The 21,353-nt window shown below is 44.9% G+C and overlaps 1 protein-coding gene across 3 annotated transcripts in view; it reads right to left on the bottom strand.

Annotated features, from left to right (window-relative positions):
* Positions 1–21,353, bottom strand: part of birc6 (baculoviral IAP repeat containing 6) — a 77,719-nt gene that overhangs the window by 35,992 nt on the left and 20,374 nt on the right. For 2 of the 3 annotated variants that reach the window (XR_002752195.1, XM_023327752.1), the window contains exons 20-50: positions 21,186–21,283; positions 20,946–21,093; positions 20,722–20,855; positions 19,114–19,260; positions 18,841–19,028; positions 18,113–18,421; positions 17,133–17,232; positions 16,776–16,990; positions 16,459–16,667; positions 15,936–16,288; positions 15,566–15,785; positions 14,027–14,163; positions 13,810–13,947; positions 12,852–12,979; positions 12,627–12,758; positions 12,292–12,507; positions 12,030–12,213; positions 10,374–10,577; positions 9,957–10,090; positions 9,383–9,536; positions 9,175–9,291; positions 8,139–8,299; positions 7,441–7,567; positions 7,252–7,362; positions 6,918–7,176; positions 6,276–6,847; positions 3,688–3,863; positions 3,480–3,576; positions 2,127–2,321; positions 1,826–2,026; positions 633–912 (exon numbers count right to left, since the gene is read on the bottom strand). Coding sequence is in view for 2 of the 3 variants with exons in the window: in XM_023327752.1 (XP_023183520.1) it covers positions 633–912; positions 1,826–2,026; positions 2,127–2,321; positions 3,480–3,576; positions 3,688–3,863; positions 6,276–6,847; positions 6,918–7,176; positions 7,252–7,362; positions 7,441–7,567; positions 8,139–8,299; positions 9,175–9,291; positions 9,383–9,536; positions 9,957–10,090; positions 10,374–10,577; positions 12,030–12,213; positions 12,292–12,507; positions 12,627–12,758; positions 12,852–12,979; positions 13,810–13,947; positions 14,027–14,163; positions 15,566–15,785; positions 15,936–16,288; positions 16,459–16,667; positions 16,776–16,990; positions 17,133–17,232; positions 18,113–18,421; positions 18,841–19,028; positions 19,114–19,260; positions 20,722–20,855; positions 20,946–21,093; positions 21,186–21,283 (5,844 nt within the window). In the remaining variant the exon portion in view is untranslated. The remainder of the gene's footprint in view (positions 1–632; positions 913–1,825; positions 2,027–2,126; positions 2,322–3,479; positions 3,577–3,687; positions 3,864–6,275; positions 6,848–6,917; positions 7,177–7,251; positions 7,363–7,440; positions 7,568–8,138; positions 8,300–9,174; positions 9,292–9,382; positions 9,537–9,956; positions 10,091–10,373; positions 10,578–12,029; positions 12,214–12,291; positions 12,508–12,626; positions 12,759–12,851; positions 12,980–13,809; positions 13,948–14,026; positions 14,164–15,565; positions 15,786–15,935; positions 16,289–16,458; positions 16,668–16,775; positions 16,991–17,132; positions 17,233–18,112; positions 18,422–18,840; positions 19,029–19,113; positions 19,261–20,721; positions 20,856–20,945; positions 21,094–21,185; positions 21,284–21,353) is intronic. The other variant, XM_023327753.1, reaches the window with a different exon arrangement.

The raw sequence follows: 21,353 nt of genomic DNA, 5'->3' as shown, positions 1-21,353 counted from the left end.
GGTGCGTTAAACCAGGGAAAGAACTAAAACATGCAGGATGCCGGCCCTCGAGGACCGACTTTGGGGACCACTGTAGTAAAGAAACTGATGAAAACAAAAGGTTGACTACCTTGGTCTAACACAGGGGTGGGCAACTCCAGGCCTCGAGGGCCGGTCTCCTGCAACATTTTGATGTATCTCTACTTCAACACAGCTGAGTCAAATAATGAGGTCATTAGCAGGACTCTGGAGAACTTGACTGCACTTAGGAGGTGATTCAGCTGTTGGATTCAAGTGTATTGGACCAGGGAGACATCTAAGAGTTGCAGGACACCGGCCCTCGAAGACCAGGATTGCCCACCCCTGGTCTAACATGAAATATAAACAGTGACAAACCTGCTTTCAAATGGTTCAAAAGACCAATTAGGAATTTTAAATTTGATAACTAAAGCGTGACATCGCTCAGAGCACAACGCATAGAATAAGACTAAATAGATCTGCCTTGACAGATCGGGCACATTGTCACCGATGCACAATCCAAACATTTTTCAATATCGGGATTAATACAGATTTTAATATCGGATCGGTCCACCTCTAGTCTCAACATAAGCTGCTTTACACCCAGACAGACTTATTGAGGCAGCAGTGTGTACCTGGTTTTAGAGACCTGGTCCTCAGAGGGAAGAAAGGGGTTGTTGACCGTAGCAGAGGAGGTATTGCCAAACGCCGTCAGCCCCAGCAGTTTGATCTGAGAAAGCCCCAGGGTGCTGGCGTCCCGCGGCCGGTGGAGCCTCAGGCACACCGCGGACGCCACTTCGGCCTTCACCAGCTGGATCTTTATGTAGGTAAGGCCGCTGGTGAGGACCGGTGTAGAAAGAGGCAACATGTTGACCCCGTCTGCACTGATCTCCACGGAGACGGAAGACGGGCAGGCTGAATGGTGAACAGAGGGAAAAAGAACAATAACCCCAAGTTTTTCTTCTAGTGACAGGAAAAAACATGTACTGATTCAATGTATACAACATGCTGCATACACTGAGTTATTACTATTATTATTATTATTATTAATATTATAAGGTTTCCCCAGTGTATTATAAGCCTGGCAGGCCACCAGGCTTTACTTGCCACCCCCCACCAGGCTAAGCAATGCTTGTTTTTGTTTTTGTTATTTATTTATTTTTTTCCCCCTAACATAAGCCAACTCCAAGCCTCTTTACTGTGCTGAGTATTTCACTGGCAGAGCAGAATAGTTCCTGAAAGATGGATTTATAGTTTATGCATTGAACATGGTATAAAGCCGGGAGCGCACCAATCACACCGCTGGCACCTCTGCATGTTGGCTGTATGGCGCACTATCGCAGCTGGATCTCTAAAGCTTTCCTCGGCGCGAATTGTGTGTGCCGCCTTTCACTTAAACTGGATACAGTATATATGTTTATACTGTATAAACATTTATATCAACCCCCTGTGAGAACTCATGTTTCTTTGGAGAACTCTACATCAAGGTATGAGTCATGTTTTAAAGTCACCGCGTTTGCTCTGCGCAGCTCAATGTAACCTGCAAATATAGGTACCTGTTTAGAGGCGCGCGTTAAGCATGCAGTGAGAATGGTCTATCTGGGTGAACAAAGAATTATGTGCAGCGTGTGCGTTTACATCTCAACACCAAATTATATTGCTTGCCCAAGCTCATTTTTATAACTTCTAACATTATTTAAAACCAAAACACAGCAGGCTACTGGTGGACTGCCCTAGCGCCACTACCACCGAGCTTAGCAGGTTTTCTGGGGAATACCCTCTATTATTACTGTTACTAATTATTATTGTTGACTGGAGTCCAACTCACTGGCCAGAGAAGCTAGATGAGGCTGGATGTGGACCTCCTTGAGCAGCACAGCAGCAGGAAGGTGGATGGTGAGGTCACACCACGCCTCCTCTGGCAAGAAGATATAGGACCAGGCAGCTGAGCGTGCCCGGCGGTGGGGGGGCGTGGCCTGAAGGAGAACCTCTGCCGGTTGAGCAGTGGGGCTGCTGGATGTGATGGTGCCTAGGGACGGATAAACACAATCAGAGGCTCATTAGATATAACCTGTAAGGTGTAGAACCTGTCGTCTGCCTGATGTGGCAGAGAGTCAGATAAAACGTACCTAAGGGAGCAAAGTTGTGGAGTCCTTCAGCGTTGTCTGGCTCTGACGTCATCACCCTGGACTTAAGGTTACCGTCGGCGGTTTTCCCAGGACCAGAGTCCAAGAACTTCATGATGGTGGACACCATACTGCGTGCAGTGTTCACAATGGCTCTGGTGCTCGTCACCATGTTGTTACAGATCAACTGTACACCTCCTGAAGAGTGAGAAGAAACTTGATTATTACTAAGGTTGTCATCGTTAATGCATATGATTAATCTGAAAATTTTAGTGCAAATTCATCTATCTATTTTGACCTAAAAGTCTCTCCTACTAAGTTACCCGGTTCACAGCAGTGTGTTATGGAAGTGACGCACAAGGAGCGACTGACAGTAGCGAGAGATACGTTTTCAGCGACAGAAGACAGCAAAAGTTGTTTAAAATCTTCAACCTTTTTGTGTTTCGTTGTTAGTCCACGTGTGCATATCTAGGTGTACAAGTTCGAAATTTCACATGGCCAAAATGGGTTTTTTCCGCAGGGTGGCTGGGCTCTCTCTTAGAGATAGGGTGAGAAGCTCAGCCATCCAGGAGAGACTCAGAGTAGAGCCGCTGCTCCTTCACGTCAGGAGGAGCCAGTTGAGGTGGCTCGGGCATCTGGTCAGGATGCCTCCTGGACGCCTCCCTGGTGAGGTGTTCTGGGCACGTCCCAACGGGAGGAGGCCTTGGGGAAGACCCAGGAGGGACTAAGTCTCTCGGCTGGCCTGGGAACGCCTTGGGATTCCCCCGGAGGAGATGGAAGAAGTAGCTGGGGAGAGGAAAGTCTGGGCCTCCCTTCTGAAGCTGCTACCCACGCAACCCGACCCCGGATAAAGCGGAAGAAAATGGATGGATGAATGGATGGTGCGTACAGTGGCGGGCAGTTGCCCAGGTTGGCATCGGAAATGGGTGTGGCATCGAAGAACTAGAAAATAAAATCCAACTCATCTGTCAGTTTTCCCCTGAACAGGTTTTCTACTTCCTGTATGCATGCATGCATGCAAAAAATAAATAAATAAATCTGACAATTGCTTCCATTTTAATTGGCTGGAGAGCGGCAGGAGTTATTTGCACAGCTGCGTGGATATTTATATTTCAGGTTTACAAGGATAAGCATAGTGATTGATCCTGATTAATCACAGGGCCAGAGTGTGATTAATCTCATTAATTCTTTTAATCAATTGACAGCACTACTTTTTAACATTTATGGACCTCCAAAATAAAATGACAATATTTACCACGAACCACTGTGGCTAATAATCTGCTGTGGCTGATTATTGTGGCAATAACCAGCCACAATCTGATGGTTAAAGAAGAAACTACATATGTGAACACCCACCCATGTCATGGAAAGCCTTGAGAGCTTCACTGGTGTCCAACACTCGCAGGATGAACCACAGAAGAGGCTCGGACAGCTGGCAGGTGGAGAGAGACCCCTACCATCAAACAAACAGAGACACAGTAAGGTTTGCCTCACTCTATTTTTGAAAAGCTCATTTCGACTCCTGACTGCAGCAGCTGAAGCAGCAGCAGACGGCCAGTTGTACCTGTCTGCCCATGTACCCGCAGGCCATGTACGTGAGAATGGGCTGCAGCATGACCTGCACTGAGCTGGCCCTCTTGCTCAGAGTGGTGAGGATGGTGAAAAGGCCATCGCCCACTGAGATGGCATCCAGACCTCCATGGAAGTTCTCATGTTTGGTAAGATGGAGACCGCTGGCACCTGGAGGAAAGACATCAGCAATCGGGTCAAGAGTTTTTATCATCATCATCAACACACTCAATATGTTGAGCTGCTAAATTCCAGAATTCTCATATTGTTTAATTAAAAACACTTCCACAGGGATGCACCAATCCAATATTAATGTTTGTATCTTTACAGATATATATATTTTTAAAAAATCTAGATCATTTTTCAGTGACAATGTACCCAATCCATAAGAGCAGATGTATTCGGTCTAATTCTATGTTTTGTGCTCTAGGGCAGTGGTCCCCAACCCCCAGGCCGCGGTCCGTGGACCAATTGGTACCAGGCCGCATAAGAAATAATTAAATATTTCCGTTTTATGTGTTATCTGAGTCTGGAGGATCTTTTATTTTGAAAATCCTTTAACGGGATTCTCTTGGTTACGTCTTGCGCTCCAACGTTGAGCCCACAAGCAGCAAAATGAGTAAGAAACAGATCAGGTGTCTTTGGAAAGTTTTTTTGCAAAGGGGAAAAGGCCCAGAGAAGAGACAGGAGAATGGATTTATCCCGGCAGGTGATTCCCACGTTGCAAGCTCTGTATGATATGGTGACCTGCTTGTTAATGAAGCAATGAAGCCTTCAAACTGCTTCGCCACTAGAGACCAAGCACCCTGTGCATAAGCAACACTTCCGGTGTCATTGTCTCTCATCACTCCCAGATGGACCGTCTGGTTGCAGAGAAACAAGCAAAGCACTCCCATTAGTCGTTATCCTGAGTTAAAATTTTCATGAAAATAAAATGTTCGTTTTTGTTGCACATCTGAATCTTATTTTGAAGGGATATGTAAAAGTTACCACGGCGACCAGAGTCAGACAGCACTAGGGCAGTGGTCGAAACAAGATGAGAGGAGTGGAGCTTGTGAGTTTTAGGTCTGGTTCACACGGCACGATTTAAGGATTGTCGTCCGATTTTCCAAACCTCAGTGACCACAGAGCCGATAAAAGTCCAACAGGTTCAGTCAGTTCGTGTGTCCAGCCACACGGCAGGAGCGACACACCACACAAGAACCGATTCCACTCACGATCATCCCGGTTCTAGAAGAAAATTCTGTAAAACCCCCAACATACCATACGTGAATTTAGAATAAACAAACACGGATGACGATGTAGAAGCAGCAGTGATAGTTTGTGGCTCATTTTAAGCGATAAAAGACGAAACAAAAAGAAAAGGCGTTTGATAAAAGAGGAGGGAGCAGCCGCTCTATTTGCTGCACTATGATTTGGAGGCGAGTTATGTTTTTTTGTAGTTAGCAGTTTTAACTGAATAAACATAACCACATATAATAAATATATATAATAAAGACCTTTACATATATTTATAGTAACAAACATTTCCACATATCAGCTCCGATGTCCACCGGACTCTCGGTTGCACCAAGTCAGCTGTTTGGGATTCCCCTCCATTCTTTTTTTTTTTTTTTTTACCCCACCAGGGGGTCTTTTTGTAGGCTGACAGGAAATGGGGAAGGAGAGGGGGGAAGACATGCGGCAAATGTCGTCGGGTTAGGGAGTCGAACCCGCGACGGCCGCGTCGAGGACTCAAGGCCTCCAAATGTGGGTCGCACTAACCCCTACGCCACGCCCTCCCCTCCATTCTTACATCACAGCGCTTTCTGATTGGCTACCATTCAGCAGGCTGCGTTCACGCTCCCAGTCAGTAAAAACCCCACAGGCTGCGATAATCGGGCCAACACAACACACCACCAAGTAACACACCACACACTGCAGGATGTTGTAAGATTGTCGTAAAGGGAAAATTGGGGCAAAAAATAAATAAATAAATAAAAGACATGCAGTAGCCTTAACTAACCCCCCATATCCCCCAGGTGGCAGCAAAATTGCCAAGTCTTGACCGGTTTGCGGTAATAAAAAGGTTGGGGACCACTACTCTAGGGGACATAGTGCTTTACTAATTATTTTACATTGCATTTAAAATTACTAAATGCGCTTTGTGAACCGTTTGAAAGAAGTTTTGTTGCAGTTTATTTTTGCCAGTTTCAGTTTATTTATTTTCCATTGGTTCTTCTACTCCTGATTGCACTGGCTGAACAATTTAAAGTTGAGTTGTTTTTACATGTTTGACCAGGTTTATGAAGGTATTTGTGTATTTACGTGTGCTGTACTGGTGCAGAGTTATTAAATAAATTTGAAATTCAGTATCTTTATGTCTGTGTTTTAGAAAAAGAAACGTCGTAAGTTAATTCAGCACTGTTTTTCTGTGTCAGATCGGTTAAGCCGATACAATACCTCAACTCAGATATCGGTAGTGAAAAAACTGGATCGGTGCATCCCTAATAGAAAGCAAAACAAAGCAGGTGAAGATGCTGATCTAGTTTGACGAAGCCGACAGAAAGGGAAAGTAGTGTGATGACTGAATAGAAGTCTCACCGATGATCATCGCCATGGCACTGCTATTGCACTGACCCAACGCTGACAAGATCTGGCTCATTATCTGCTGGTTAGCTAGCACCAGGTCAGCCACGCCAGCAGGGGGCCCGGGACTGGATGAAACTCCTCCTGCCACGCTCTCCTTGCTTCCACAGACCTTCTCCTCATCTGAGACGCTGCTGTCGGCGGCACCGCTGCCAACCGGCGGCAGCCGGCCACTGAACTCGCGGTCCCCTGACAGAGGAAGCTGCACTAGCACGTTCACCAGTTTCAGCAGGTTGAACATGAGCTGGTCGCGCGTAGTTTCCCCACACACGGCCTTGGCGTCTCCGGGTCGGATGATGTTGGCAAACAGACCTCCGAAGCAGGCGCGGGCCCCCACGGAGCTGTCAGAGCCGCTGCGGGACACCACCTTGTCTGAGCACGTGATGTAGTGGTGAACCAAGAACGTGATGGACTCCAGGACGGAGGAAATGGTAGACACGGACACCACCTCGAAGTTCTGCTCCAGGGTAAAGTCCAACAGCTTGACCTGGGCATCCAGAGGACCCTGACCCGACTGGAACGGGCCCCTGCGGAGCCAGCACAACCTGTCAGCTGCACCTCTTAAACTCTGATTGAGCTGATTTGCCTGAAGCTCACCTCTCAGTGGACAGGATGTGGATGAGCTTCAGGAGGAACTCGCTGAACATCTGGGGGCAGGTGGAGGACAGGTGGACCTGCAGGCGGCTCAGGAACTCATGCATGGCCTGTGTGGCGGTGGGGCCCACCTGGGAGCTATGCTGACTGGTCCCATTGGTGCTACCGCTGGACAGGAAGCGCACCAGCACATGGACAAGAGTGGGATCTGACACCATCTGCTGGGCCGTGCTGTCCTGGCAGTTCAGCACACTGATGGAGGCTGGAGGCAGAAACACTGCTTTAACACACACACACACACACACACATCCTCCTGCAATGTGAGGGCCTCACTGACCAGAGCTCGGCATGTTGGTCATCAGGGTGAGGGAGTGTAGCACCAGGCACCATGTTCTCAGGGAGGTGCTGGGGTACCAGGCCAGCACCGAGATGAAGCTGCTGACAGAGGCTGCGCACACACATACGTTAAACACACTTACAGAAACAGTAAAGCAATCTGAGACAGCTGGGGGGTTTAAGAGCCCACCTTGGTTGAGTGGGATGGTTGGCACCCGGCTGGCGTTGAAGAGGAAAATATCTGATCCGCTGTCTTCGCTGCCACCAGAACACGTGTTTAGACTGAGCGTTAGCCACAACTGCAGCAGCGACTCCAGCTAGGAGGAGAACACACACATTTCACCTGGCTGCTCCTTATTATAAACACTCACTAAGCTCATCGCTTCTCCAACTCAAATGATAAAAAATGGTGGAAAAATGCCGTCTCAGGGTTTCCCTCAATGCATTTTAAGCCTGGTGGGTCACCAGGTTTAACTTGTGCCCCCACCAGGCTTAGAATTGTTAATTTGTTTCAGTTTTTTTTTTATGATAGCCTCTTTCTAAAGATTAATAGTTGGTGTTTAGGTATTAATCTTCCAGTCTTCCAATAATGCATAACTATCAAGTGATATTTTCAAATCTCATGACAAATATAAACATGTATTACGTCAGACACATGGGGGGCAGCTGGATGACTGCCCTATTGCCCCGAACACCGGGCTAAGAAACCCTGTATCTTGTTTACTAAAGCGCTTTACTGGTGTAAATATCTCAAAAGCCCTGAAAAGAAGAAACCTGAAGAGGAACTTGTAGGACTACATTTCCAAACAGATTCTCTGCTTCAAATGTCCTGGATATTCTGAGCTACCAGACAGGCAGCAGAGAAGGAGCATCTTTAGAGTCAGTCACCTGTACATGGTGGACCTGCAGCATGGAGAACAGCTTGTTGAAGCAGTTACTCAGAATGGGAACGGAGGAGGGCTGGACGGTGGGGCCGCTGCAGGGTGGGGAGCCCCCGCTGTGGAATGCTCTGAGCAGGGAGTCATCGGTACCATTGGCGGGCTGGGTGACTGCAACACAAACACACAAAGTCTTCATGTAGAACACAGAGTATGGTGCCACACTAACACAACTATGGCTTCCTGTTTTTTCCCCAGAGGACAACATTTTGAGCCTTCTGCTGTGTTTATAAGTAACAAAGATAAAGGGACAGTGATTTCCATGTGGGAAGAGCTGAAGCAATGAATAAGATCAAAGTGAAGTTCTTAACAAATCCTTTCTTCTTCAGAGCCAGACTGCAAACAGAAAGCCAGCAGCAGCAGGTCAACAACAACAGGCGTGACCCTGGGATCCAGCAACATCCAGCAAAATAATTTCTTCATGAAACTTGAGTAAAAATTATGTTAAAAAATACATCAGGGGCCCTGAGCTCTTTCCTCAATTATAGGGAACAACTTTACTCAAAAAATACTTCAACTCCAAATGGAAATAAAATGGTCTGACTCCCACTTATCTAAGTTTACTCAATGAGTGATTATAGAGGATTATGATAATAGCTAAAGGTAGGAAGGTTCTCCTTCAGCAGTCTGTATCACAGGGAATAATAACCAAGCCTCTGACTGAAGACACTCTGTTATTGTATCACAGTCTTAAAAAGAGAATGATCTGGGTTGTTCATGATGTTCTTCACTTTCGGAATCATCCCTCTTTGTACTACCAGGTCATCTTCAGAACAGAACCAGAACCTTCTTTACCAGGTTGTGGAGCCTTTCTAAGTCCCTGGTTCTGATGCTGCTGCCCCAACAGATTAGATGATTCTCTACAGACTTATAGAAGATCTGAAGTACCCTGCTGAAAACACTAAATGCTCAAAACTTCCTCAGAACCAGTCTGCTCTTCAAATCTAATAAAATAGTTAAAGAAAGAACAAAATTGAGCTTCTTACTTGTAGATGAACTGGAACTTAGAGCTTGTAGAATGGAGTCAGCCTGTAAAGTTGCCATCATTTTCAGCATCAGCTCAGCCTGCTGCTCCAGGCCAACCTCAAGTCGGGCATCCAGCGCTGTGAAACGAGAGACCGAGCATTTAGCCTAAGCTTGGGTGGAAGCTATTATGAAAAGAAAAGCCGGTGCTGAACAAAAGGAGAGGTTCACCTTGAGACACAGAGACCGACACACACTGAGAGGCTGGCTTTTCAGGGGCAACCAAAGGTTTGGATACCGGAATCCCAACCCCTCCGATGTAAGGGTTATACCCGTATGTTCCATAGTCAGCACCCCAGTAGTCATACCAGGTGCTGCTTATAGGCTGAGAGTAGATTAAAAAAAACCACAAGGACTATTTATTACTCACAAATACAACGTAACAACAACTGATTCAAGTTATTACTGGACCGCTGGAGCTGAACAGCACTTCAACCAGAATAATGTAATTTTACTGAAATGTCATATTCTGCAATGCAAATAAGAAAGGAAGGACAACAAATAATGGAATTGGGAATAACATCTTTAAGTACAAATATTTTCCCAATCTTTTATTTGTTTATGCATTCGTACCCAGACCTCTAGAAATATTACAATTAAATCTGATACTTTTCTAAATGACAATCTTGGATAAGTCATTTCAAGGTTAACTGATGGGCAAATAAGAAACCTTTGCCATTTTAAGCTTTTACACTGATGATAGGTGAAAGAAAATGAAAGAATAAAAGTCATAGAATCAACATACCTTAAATACTTTGGCAGCGAGAGGATCTTTTTCCAAATCAATATCTAAAGGATCAATATCAACATCCATGAGGTCTTGCAGCAAGTCAAAGTCTATGTCTTTATCTTTTTCCAAAGATGACAGAGGTGGAGCACCTTTGGATAATAAAATGCTATTTAGTATTACTAGGTTAATGCAAGAAAACATTTAAGCAACAAACACTTTGAGCCACTTTTAACAGCAACATAAACCTAACTGAAAAACTGTCAATGCCATAGTAACAAGCTCGATCTACAGTAAGTGATAAACTCACATTTATAGTATAGTAAAGTGGAAAATGCATTCCAAAACCTTTCATAGTGCAATACCAAAATATCTGGGTTTAACAGTAATACTGCTGTGGGACGTGTGGTGAGCGGATAGAGGGGCCCCACATACTCTGGAACACGGTGGAGGTCCCTGTGGTCCCTGCGATGATGTCTGGCACCAAAGCTTCATCGATGGTCTCCACCAGGGGAATGGTGGAAGGCTGGGCCAAAGAGTCGTCCGAGTCTGCCACGGCTGAGGAAGATGACGCCCCTGCCTCCTCACCCACAACCACCTCTTCCATGGCATCCAGAGAGCCCGGAGACATCAGTTCACCTTGGGTCAGAACGACAAGGTCAGAAGCTGAACCTGCTTCATACCCTGAACTGAGAAACCCCTCATCATCTCTGATCCAAATCATCAGCACAACATGGCTAACTTAGAGGGATGGCAGAGAACTGCTGCCTTATGGCACTTTACCACTAGACCGCCTCTAACCGGTACAAGCTTTTCCCTTTATGTAGTCTGTTCCTTGTTGTTGAGGGCGGGTCGTGAGCGTGCAGCAGCTGTGTTCAATTCTCTACTGACGTCTGCAGCAACACTCAGCAAAGGAGAACCTCGAGGTTGTAGTTCTGGGCTCAAATAAACCCAGATATTTCATTTTGTCCTTCATTACTAGCCCAAACATAATGAGAAAGACTCAGATCAGTTGATTATTTTTGCTGTACATGTTAATATGATTACATACCGGCACTTTATTTTTTTTAAATGCACAAACCTTTGGATTTGCAGTCAAAAGATATATACCAATAGCCACGCCTGAACCTTTTTTTTTTTTATCCAAGGGAAAAATAAAATTCACAACACAAGCTAATATTATGTAGTTCTGGTGTTTCACACTGTCAACAGAAAAGTGCAGCCTGTCAGAAAGCTGACCAGCTGCTCCATTTCTCTTTTTTATGACTGCCTTTCTTAAGAGGAACTAACTGCTAGCAGAGCTGCTAAATCAACATCATTCTGCTTCAAAACTTAGCGCATGTGGTCCTGACGCTGATTGTGATTAAACTCATAACTGTTCCTCCATGCTGAGCAGCTCTCTGATAGCAGACAGCATATCTGTGCTCCACTGCTAAACTTTAAAGTGGTTTTGGAGTTTTCAGTGACGTAAATCACGAGCCAACTAATGAATGCAAATCAGTTGTCAATCAAAAGGTTTCGGTGCCGTACCTTGATTGATCCTGCTAGTACTACCCCTAGAGCAGGTACTGAAATCTGAGAACAACCGGGCTGAGCTGCGCCGGATTTGCTAATGGAAAACGAATTTGGCCGAGGCCATACTGGTTAGAGGTGGGCTAGTGGAGAAGCGCCTTTGGCATCCAAAAACGACAAGGAACAAGGAAGGCAAGTGTCTGCACGTTTAAGCTTTAACTCATTATGTTGACCTCTTGACAGCTAAGACCAATGGGAATCATTGTCGGCGAGCAGTTCTTTCCCCTCCAGCAGGGAGATGGGAGGTGGGATCTTGCGCTGCAACGTGTCTATATCAGTGTGTTCAATCAGAGTTGTTTCACTTGTTAAAAATCATTTGGTGCCAAGACAAATGTTCTGAATTTAGATAAATCCTTCAGAAGAATGGATGGGGTCTTTCGAATAATCAGGCATCTCAGTCAAACTGTGGTTAGCTTCTGAAACCTTACGTTTTTATTTCCGAGTCCACCTTTGCAACAACTCATGCAACAACTGGGTCAATTGGATAAAATGTGGGGGTTATAACCAGATGAAACAGACCTGCCAGGATGTCCTGGAGCATACATGTGAGGGAGTACTGTGCCCAGGCCCCTCCCCAGGAGATATCCCCTCGGTTGAAGTCTGTTCCTACAAGCAGTAGCAGAAGGCGTTCCAGCTGCTGTTCAGACACCACCTCACACAGATGGATTGTAGGTCTTGTGGCATTAGCTATCCTAGCAAGTACCTGCAGAGACAACAACACTGGTCACATGTCTATACACAGAACATTTAGAAGATCTGCACCTTTATTTCAGACAAATACCTTGCAGACAAAAAGCAACAAGTCAGCATGGCAAGTGAAGTCCATAGAGAGCAAAAACAGGGCAAGTTTCTGCACTACAGAGATGCAGCGTTCATGGGACAGAGTGAAGGGCAAAGGTTCTACTTCTGGGGCTTCTTTGGCTGTTGTGGACTCTGCATCCAGTGTAGAGCGAGGCCATTCAGCTGTCCGTCTCAGACGGATCAGGTCTTTAAAGTGCTGATAGAGGAAAACAGAGCCAAAGGCAATTAAGAATGAATGAAGAATCTGACACTACAGTAGTCTCCGACTATTGTTCATTAGTGACATTTGATGTTAAAAGTCTGACAGGTTCTCACCTTAGATGTAGCTTGTTTGAGTTTGGCCTGTTCCACGAGCAGTTTGTAAGAGGAACCTTTGTTGCTTTGGATTTTCTCCTTCTCTATTTGCTCAACCAAAGCCTTCTGTTTGGCTTTCAATAGGTTTAACTGCTGCAATAAAGCAGGCACAATTAAAACAAACACTGCAGATGCATCCCTGTAAGGCTCCTCAGTTATTCTGGCTTTGGACTTAAACATGTTTACCTGCTTGTGATGAACGAGCTGCTTGCGAAGCTTCCGTGAGTACAGCCGATCCAGGCTGCTGCTGCCTTTAGCTGTCCTGTTGGAGTTCTGAGACTGAAGCGTGTTGTTTATAAAACTCCACTGAATCCCTGAGGAACAGAAAAACAAAACATTACAAAAGGAAAGAAGAGAACTGTGTGAGCTAGCTATCTTTACAGGAGCAAGCCCTACCCTAACAAACGAAATATGATTTCCTCTGTAGGACGGACATGGGTAATAACTGGGCCTGTCACAATAACAAATTTTGCTGGATGATAAATTGTCCCAAAAGTTATTGCGATAAATGATAATGTTGCTGTTCTGAGACCATTTTCAAGTAGCATAGTGGTAAAAATGGCATGATAATGCAAGAGTACATTCTCAAAGATCAATACACTTTCAATTCTAATTTAACACTGGAACTGGAAGACATATTAAGTATCCAAATGTCATTTTAAGTGTCCAAAACAACAGAAACGACAAGAAAAAAAGAACTACGAAGTCTCTGTAAATAAAATTGTCCTTCATAAAAAAGGCTTGTTGAGACCAAAGTACCAGACTGAAGACTTATCATCCAGTTTTTGGAAGAAAGAGAGAAAAGAGGAAAATGCTAAATCAAGCAAATGGAAATTATGGAGCTTGTTTTAGTTTATCGTAAATTAATTGATTTATTGGTTATTGAGACAGGCCTAGTAAAACGTTCTGATAAATGCTACATGTCATCACCTTCCTAAAATAATGGCATATGTCAGATGTGATTTCACTTTTGGCACACATCTGCAGACGGTGTACACGGAGTCTACGCGGCTCACAGAACACCCACTTTAAATTCTAAACATTTCAAAAGCAAATCTTTTGTACCAGCATTACAAATGATAAAATGCATCTGCAGAGCTGAAAAATAAAAAACGAAAAATGAAAATGGCATCATGTCTTCTACCTGTTACAGGCCGGTCCCTTTCCTTCCCTCCAAGGTTCTTCTTAGCCCCTGAGGCTTCATCTTCAATGCTGGCTACATAGTCCAAGAGTCTTGAAACCAACATCACCACCCAGCTGATCATGGGAATGTCCAAAATCCCTGGAGGAAACAGACTCATTTTTGTACCTAATTCTGCATGTTTTGATGACTGTGTCAACATGTGCTGCACTGGGTTTACCTTCAGTCCTGCGCTGGGAAGCAGCCTGTGGTTGCTGCAGAGGGGACAGCAAACTGTCTAACAGGTTCAGGAGACCCTCCAACACGCCACTGTTACTCAGGGATCTTTGGCCAATGCAGGACAGGAGCATGAACACTCTGCCAAAACGAGAGAGGCTTTAGTCTCAGCAAACAGCAACAGAATAGAACAGAAAAATGTCTGTAACTGTCCCTTAGTGGGGAAATTCAGGTGTACCAGCAGCAAAGTGACAAGTTCAAGAATGTAAGTTCACACAAAAGATAAAAACAGACAAAAAATAATATAAAAAGAGAACTAAAACTTCTGTGCACTGGATGTCCTCCTGCAGAGCCACCATCATTGACAGATGTTGAACCCATTTACAGCACAAGAAGATAAAAATAGCATTCAATTAAAAAAAGAAATTGCCACTGAGAATTATCTTTAAAAAAACATATACATAATGTGCAGGTAATTTTGCAGAAAAACACAAGCAGTGAAAAAATTTTTAAACATCAATGTTATTTGAAATATGACTAGGTTAATTTGTGGTTGTTTTCACGCTTATTTCACGGTTCATATTAGTCTCAATGTTTTCTGGAGCGCAACGCGAAGCTCGACATTATTCACAGGAAATATTACCTTGACATTAACAACAACACAGCGGGACGGATCATCCGGGAAATGATGGACAGGGAGAGTCTGACTAAAACCAACTGGATGACAGACAAATTCTGGGGCTTATTATGTGTGTCTGCTCATTTCCAAGACCAAATAAGTAACTTTGTGTTCAAAAACAAGCCCCCAAAAAACACAATCATTAGATTTGCAAGCAACTTTAGAAAAAACAAGCCCAAGGTCGCTTATAATAATCGGACTTGGCCACAGAAACTCAAAATGCACATCTCTCTCCTCTCTCCATTGTTTTCGTTTCCCAAGATTCATAGAGGAAATAAAATTAAATTACAAAAAAAATAGTAACGCACAGCAATTTGGATAAATAACTTTAATCTGATTACTAGATTTGAAAAAGCAACACGTTAGATTACTCGTTACTGACAAAAGTGGTCCGACATCAGTTACTTTGTAACGCATTACTGACATCACTGATGACTACATCCAATTCAAAGTCAATCATGATGTTTTAATGACAGGAGGGTTTCTGTTCGTTCTAGTTTTGAAAAATAACCTCCATACAACTCTGTGATGCCGGGCAATAAAAAGCTGTCTAGTTATTTATGTTGTTTAGAAATATGCACTCTAAATTTGCAAGTTTGTGATATATAATGCATGTGTCCACAGCAACAGAAATTGGAAACGACGAACAGGAAAACAAGTTTGAAAACAAAATACACAAACTTATTTGCTGCTGCAGACCTTAAGAGGATGCTGACCAAGGAAGCCCAGGGCTCATTCCAACTACTCAAACTAAAACTTCATGTCTTTGCGGAAGTTAAGTGTATAAGACTCAGAACTCATTAAAGCCCAAATTGTGGCAACTTGTGGGACAAAGGCAGAGAAGTGGCTCCCGTGTTGTCCTACCTGTCCTGGGGAAAGATAAGCAGCTGCTCGGAGTTGTAGAGCTCCTGCAGGACGTTGGAGAGGAACTGGCCCCACCAGCGCTCACCCCCACACAGCTGCACCAACAGTAGTCCAGCATGAAGACGGATTTTCGGCGTTCCGCTGATGCAGAGATGTTTAAAAAGCTCCTCACAGGCCTGGGCATGGAAGGTGTTCTGGAGCACAGAGGGGACCGAGTGTCCTGACAGCACAAACATACAAATCAATGAATCAAGTGTGCAAACCATGTAAAACATCCATAATACCGTGTATTATTTCTGTAATATTTCTGTTCAGGGCTGGACGGTATCACGTGTCCGGTGTAAATCACAGACAGTGCTCCACGTCTCACCGTTATTGGAGTGCAGAAGGCTGAGGAGTGTGTCCAACAGGTAACGGATGATTGTCCTGAGTTGCTCAGTGGAGGAGCTGTGGACCAGCCCCTGGGCCTCTGGGTCACAGGCCCTGGGCAGAGACTTGCGGCTGGCGCCCAGAGACACCCGCAGCCTCTGGACAGCATGGTGGGCCAGGTTGAGCTGCAGCTGCAGCTGGATGCAGTCCTGATAGGCTGAGAAGACCCGCTGGTCCTCTTCTACCACCTTGTCTGGTTTCCGCAGGAAATACTGGGCATTATTGGCGCTGTTCAGAGGCGGAAGGTCGATGTTCTGAAGAAGAGTCTCCAATCGATGGCAAGCTAGATTGTACCTGGAGAGCAGAGCAGAAGAGCCTGAAGAACAGCACTAATTACCTCCACCATTTCTGATGCCGTTTAATGTTTGACTTCTTTGGTGAGAACTGAATCTGACCAACACCACACATTTCCATCTGGTTCTCTTAACAGCTGATCATCTGTCCTGACCCTCTCCATGAATCACCTGCACTGGATATCCTCCTGCAGAGCCACCATCATGGTCAGATGTTGATCCACATCTGGCTGACTGGCAGCCTCACTTTCTCCCCGCAGAGGGTCATGCATCAGTTTAAGCTCACTCTCCCATGGCAGGATGTACGTATGGCCATAGAAGAAGCCCAACGGGATCTTTGCTCGAGCGCTGGTGCTGCCGTAGCGTCCAATCACAGTGATCTGAAGGAACAGCTTGGATGCATTAATTGGCTTTTGGGACCTATGGAGGGCAGGGGCTGGACGGAATCACGTGCCCCACAATTCTCACCAGAATACAGAGAACCTGACCTTCATGAATCTGCAGACAGGCGGTGGCAGCAGGTCGTGTAGAATGAGTGAATGGGTGCTGATGTCAGTGGCCACCACCAGTCTGCGTCCATCCACCTCCTCCCCCAGCGTCCAGATGTCGATGGACAGAGACGCCAGGTCTCCGCAGGTAGGGATTAGAGCGTCAGTCAGCAGAACGGGACGGCCGAAGTCCAGGGTGACGTACCGTCGAGCTCCTGCATAGAAACACACAATAAGACCGATAATTACAACACAAACTGTGTTTTGTCAGGAAGATATCATCCACTAAACTTAACAATAATAAATAAAGTAATAACTTGTATGTCATATGCAAGTACAGTAGTCAACGTTACGTACCAGAGTGCATCCGCTCTATGATTATAGACTGGTGTGGAGGAGGCTGCAGGAAGTGAGATGCCTGAGAAATAGCCAGAGCCAGCCCACTGCCCATGGGGCTCTGCAACACAAAACTCTCTGAGTTCAACACAAACCAACATCTTTACTTTGTTTAAAACAAGCAGCCTAAGAAGTGAAAGCTAAAACAGCAATAGCTGCCCTTCCATTTACAACTGTGCAAAAAACTTTTCTGATACTCTAACGTTGTAAACACACAATTTCGCAATTGTTGCATTTCTGTTAAATAAAAAATGTAATTAAAAATCACACGTCACATAATAAAAGCTGTTAAAAATTACAGATATAAACACTGACATGAGATATATCTATATTTTCAGCCATGTCACTAGCAATTAAAGGAGACGTCAGCAAGACTCTTAAGACTTGACAGCGGATATACAGGCTGGGTTTTTGGGAAATTGCAGTCGTTGACTTTACATAAGATTTATGGATTCAACACTTTCTAATGACAAACTTCAACATCTGATGAACTGAGCAATGCTGTGGAGCCAGCTGCACAACGTCCACGGAGGTCAAATAAGCTGCTGTAAACAAACTGGAGTGATGCAAAAAGTGTTTTTATTGCAGCTTTGTGAAACACAGCAATTTTGATACGACTAAAAAAAACACCTCATCCTAGCGTAACAAATCTAATTTGCTCAAATTTATGGTCTAGTGATTTGCAATTTCACCCCTGAAAGACCACTAAGAGCAACTGATAGACTTACTTTTAAAAGAAAAAAGCTAAAGGATTTCTTTCCTTTGTTATGACCTAATGTTTTTTTTTAATAGTTTTCCCAGATAAACAATAACCACAAGAAATAAGCTATGAGAGGATGGTGTCAGTCAGTGTCAGCCTTGATCGCTCAGCAGACAGTTGGAATCCTGAGCTCTTCAAATCAGAACTGAAACTGATGTGACATTCAGCCCAGGTTACTGACCGGCTTGGCTTTCTGCGTGTTCTTGTGTGCAGCCATGTTGACGGGCCCCTGGTCCATCATGGGCCCAGGGAACAGGTGAGCCAGCTCTGCGCTGAAGGCTGCAGACACCGCCTCGTTGGGCGGCGTGAGGGGAGGAGTCATGAAGAGGGGCGTGGTTTTCGGTGTTGGTGGGATGACGTCGGAGGGGTGAATGAAGAAGCCCGGGGCGGAGGAGTTGGAAGGCACAGAGTTACTCATGGGTCCAACCCCAGAAGCCACAGCGGCAGCAGCAGAGGTGGTCTGATGAAGCTTGGCCTCCAGCTTTGCTTTCTGCTTCAGCAAAAACACCAGATTTAATCATAAAACAAAAAGACTGAGAAGTAGCAGGGATTAAAAGGGCAGTATTATGTATATTCCAAGCACATGGTGCCATTTTATAGCCTAATCAAGCAACTATGCTGCCTTCAGTTATAAAAATTATATATATATATCTATCCTAAAGTGACACCAGGTCTTTACTAATTGCTGCTGGCTAGTCTGAAGGAGCTGAGTGGAGAAGTCTTTCACAACTGAATGGTTGCCATGGGAGACTAAAGGATTTCTCAAACATGAATACATGAATGAAAGAATCAAGGCAACACATGACGTGAAGCTCAAAAACGCTGATTTTACATAATATTGCCCCTTTAATGACTTCCAAACACAGATGTCGTGCATTGGCATGGATGTAAATCTGATGAGAATTTCACCTGCTGCTGGAGCTTCAGCAGCTGCTGCTGTTTCTCCTGCAGCACCTGCAGCTGCTGCTCAGCTGAGACCATGGCATGCGACAGGGACTGCAGGGCCACCTGAGCTGCAGAACTCAGAGCTGTTGAAGCTTCTCCGACCGTCCCTGTTGACAGGCCGCCCATCGCCGGAGTCACACCAAACGTACTCACTGGGTTTAAAAACAACACGTTTAGCAGACGAAAGCCGACACTACACTCTGAACAAAAGTTTGGTTAAAAGCGAGGAAGAGCTACCAGTGAACATGCTGGCATCATCTCGCTCCACCCGTGTGCCATCACTGGTGGATATGCAGGTAAAGTGCAAGGGCTCCACCTCCAGGAGTCCAGTCAGTGCGGTGAAGCTGCCCTCTGCTGCTGCAGAACTGCTCACTTTCCCATTCCCTGCAAAACAGTCCAGACCAAAAATCACGCAACATCCTCCTGTCTCCTCTAGTTAAATTGGGCTTTTGCAAATCTTACTTGAAGACAGTAGTTGGAAATCAACTGTTTCGTTTTTATGGCTGGAACGTACACTCACCGGCCACTTTATTAGGTACACCTGTTCAACTGCTTATTCACACAAATGTCGAATCAGCAAATCACATGGCAGCTACTCAATGCATTTAGGCATGTAGACATGGCCAAGACGATATGCTGAGCATCAGAATGGGGAAGAAAGGTGATTTAAGTGACTTTGAACTTGGCATGGTTGTTGGTACCAAACAGGCTGGTCTGAGTATTTCAGAAACTGCTGATCTACTGGGATTTTCACGCACAACCATCTCTAAAAAAAAGAGAAAAGCTGAGAAGCGCTATCGATCAATGCTCGCCAGCTGTCATGGCAACCCTTGCTACTTCAAATTCAGGCGGGTGGGGGAACAGAAGTGGAGAGGGACGGAGTGCTGGCACACCCATTAGAAGAAAACAAATGCACCCAGTATAACACTTGCATTCTATTGGCTGAGTGATTGCCAGGCGACGGTACTTTTCTGTTACAAGCACAAGCAGAAAATGTTTCGCAAGCGAGCACACAGACAAGTTTGGAGCGCAAGAAGAAATGTTTGAGAAAGCACAGTGAATATTTGAAAGAGAGCAGAAGTTTTGAGTACAAGCCTTACAGGTTTTGAGAAGCGAGACATGACATCCTGCTTTCACAATGAAAACATAAGCACAAGTTTTAGAGGTTTTGAGAACAAAAGACATGAAATTCTGCTTTCAGACTAAATATGTGTGATCTCAAATTATGGCAGAAAAATCACCCCATAATCCGACAAATCTGCAGCAACTGCGTGATGTTATCATGTCAATATGGACTAGACTCTCTGAGGAGTATTTCCAGTACCTTGTTGAATCTACGCCACGAAGGACTAAGGCAGTTCTGGAGGCAAAAGGGGGTCCAAACTGGTACAAGCAAGGTGTACCTAATAAAGTGGCCGGTGGGTGTATGATCCCCAGTGATTTGTTAAAATGTGGAGGAGAACCATCAGGAAGCTCTAGAGCCATACAGTAGACGAAAACTTTAAAAGAACATGTTGGACTAGACTAATCATAATAAAATCTTATTTATAGCTAAATTATATGTTAAGTAAGTGTTGCAGTTTCCAATAACAATTTTAATCAGAACTGATCCAGCTTTGCTTGTTGTTAGATAGAGAACCAACAGTTAGTTTTAATTACTAGCTGTGGAAACACTAAATACTACCAAATAGTTTGGTCTACTTTATTGTGCAAATATTTTAGTACACTTGGGATACGTTAAAACTAACATACAAGTAACTTTTCAATGAGATATAGTAGTTTGTTTTGACTCAACAATTACTTAACATTGATGAAAAAGAGTTCAGTAAAAAGCCCAGCTTCTACCTGAGAGAATTTCAGAGAGGTCGATCTCATCAGACTGGACTCCGATGCTGCTGTTGAAGGCGTTCTTGCAGGAGGAGCCGCTGACCTCCAGGTCAAACAGCACCGGGTCAAATGGAGAGCTGTACAGACCGTACCTGAGGGGACGGAAGACAGTCCACATAAAACCAAGCTAAGCAGTGTAAACGTTTACCTGTGGAGCGGCTCTGGGCCAAGTCGGACCATACCTGGTTTGCAGCAGAGCTTCCAGAGGGGTGAGGCGGTCCTGCAGCTGTCGAGAGATGGTGGTGAGCAGGGAGGCACATGCTGTGCTGCAGCCTGCCAAGTCTTCCTCCTTCACGTAGTTCAGCAGTACAAAGTACCAAAACACAGAGCCTATCCAAAACCACCGTGAAGAAACGAACAAAGGGTGAAATAAAAGTACAACAGGTAGGGGTGGGGCTCTGCCAGCATGCTCAGGTACTCACCACCAGTTGCTGCAGCAGGCAAGTAGGCCATATTATCCAGCAGAGCCTTCAGAAGGCTGATGCCAAACCCCTGCTGACTTGGCTCTCCTTTCCCATTGCTGGATGAAGAGAGAAAACAATGGTTGCCATAGAAACCACAGAGTCCAGTCCCAACAAACGAACTACTAT

Source organism: Xiphophorus maculatus, chromosome 22, assembly GCF_002775205.1.
Source record: "Xiphophorus maculatus strain JP 163 A chromosome 22, X_maculatus-5.0-male, whole genome shotgun sequence".
Classification (NCBI taxonomy): Eukaryota; Metazoa; Chordata; class Actinopteri; order Cyprinodontiformes; family Poeciliidae; genus Xiphophorus; species Xiphophorus maculatus.
The sequence above is the reverse complement of the archived record's forward strand: the minus strand, read 5'-3'. Positions and strand labels throughout refer to the sequence as shown.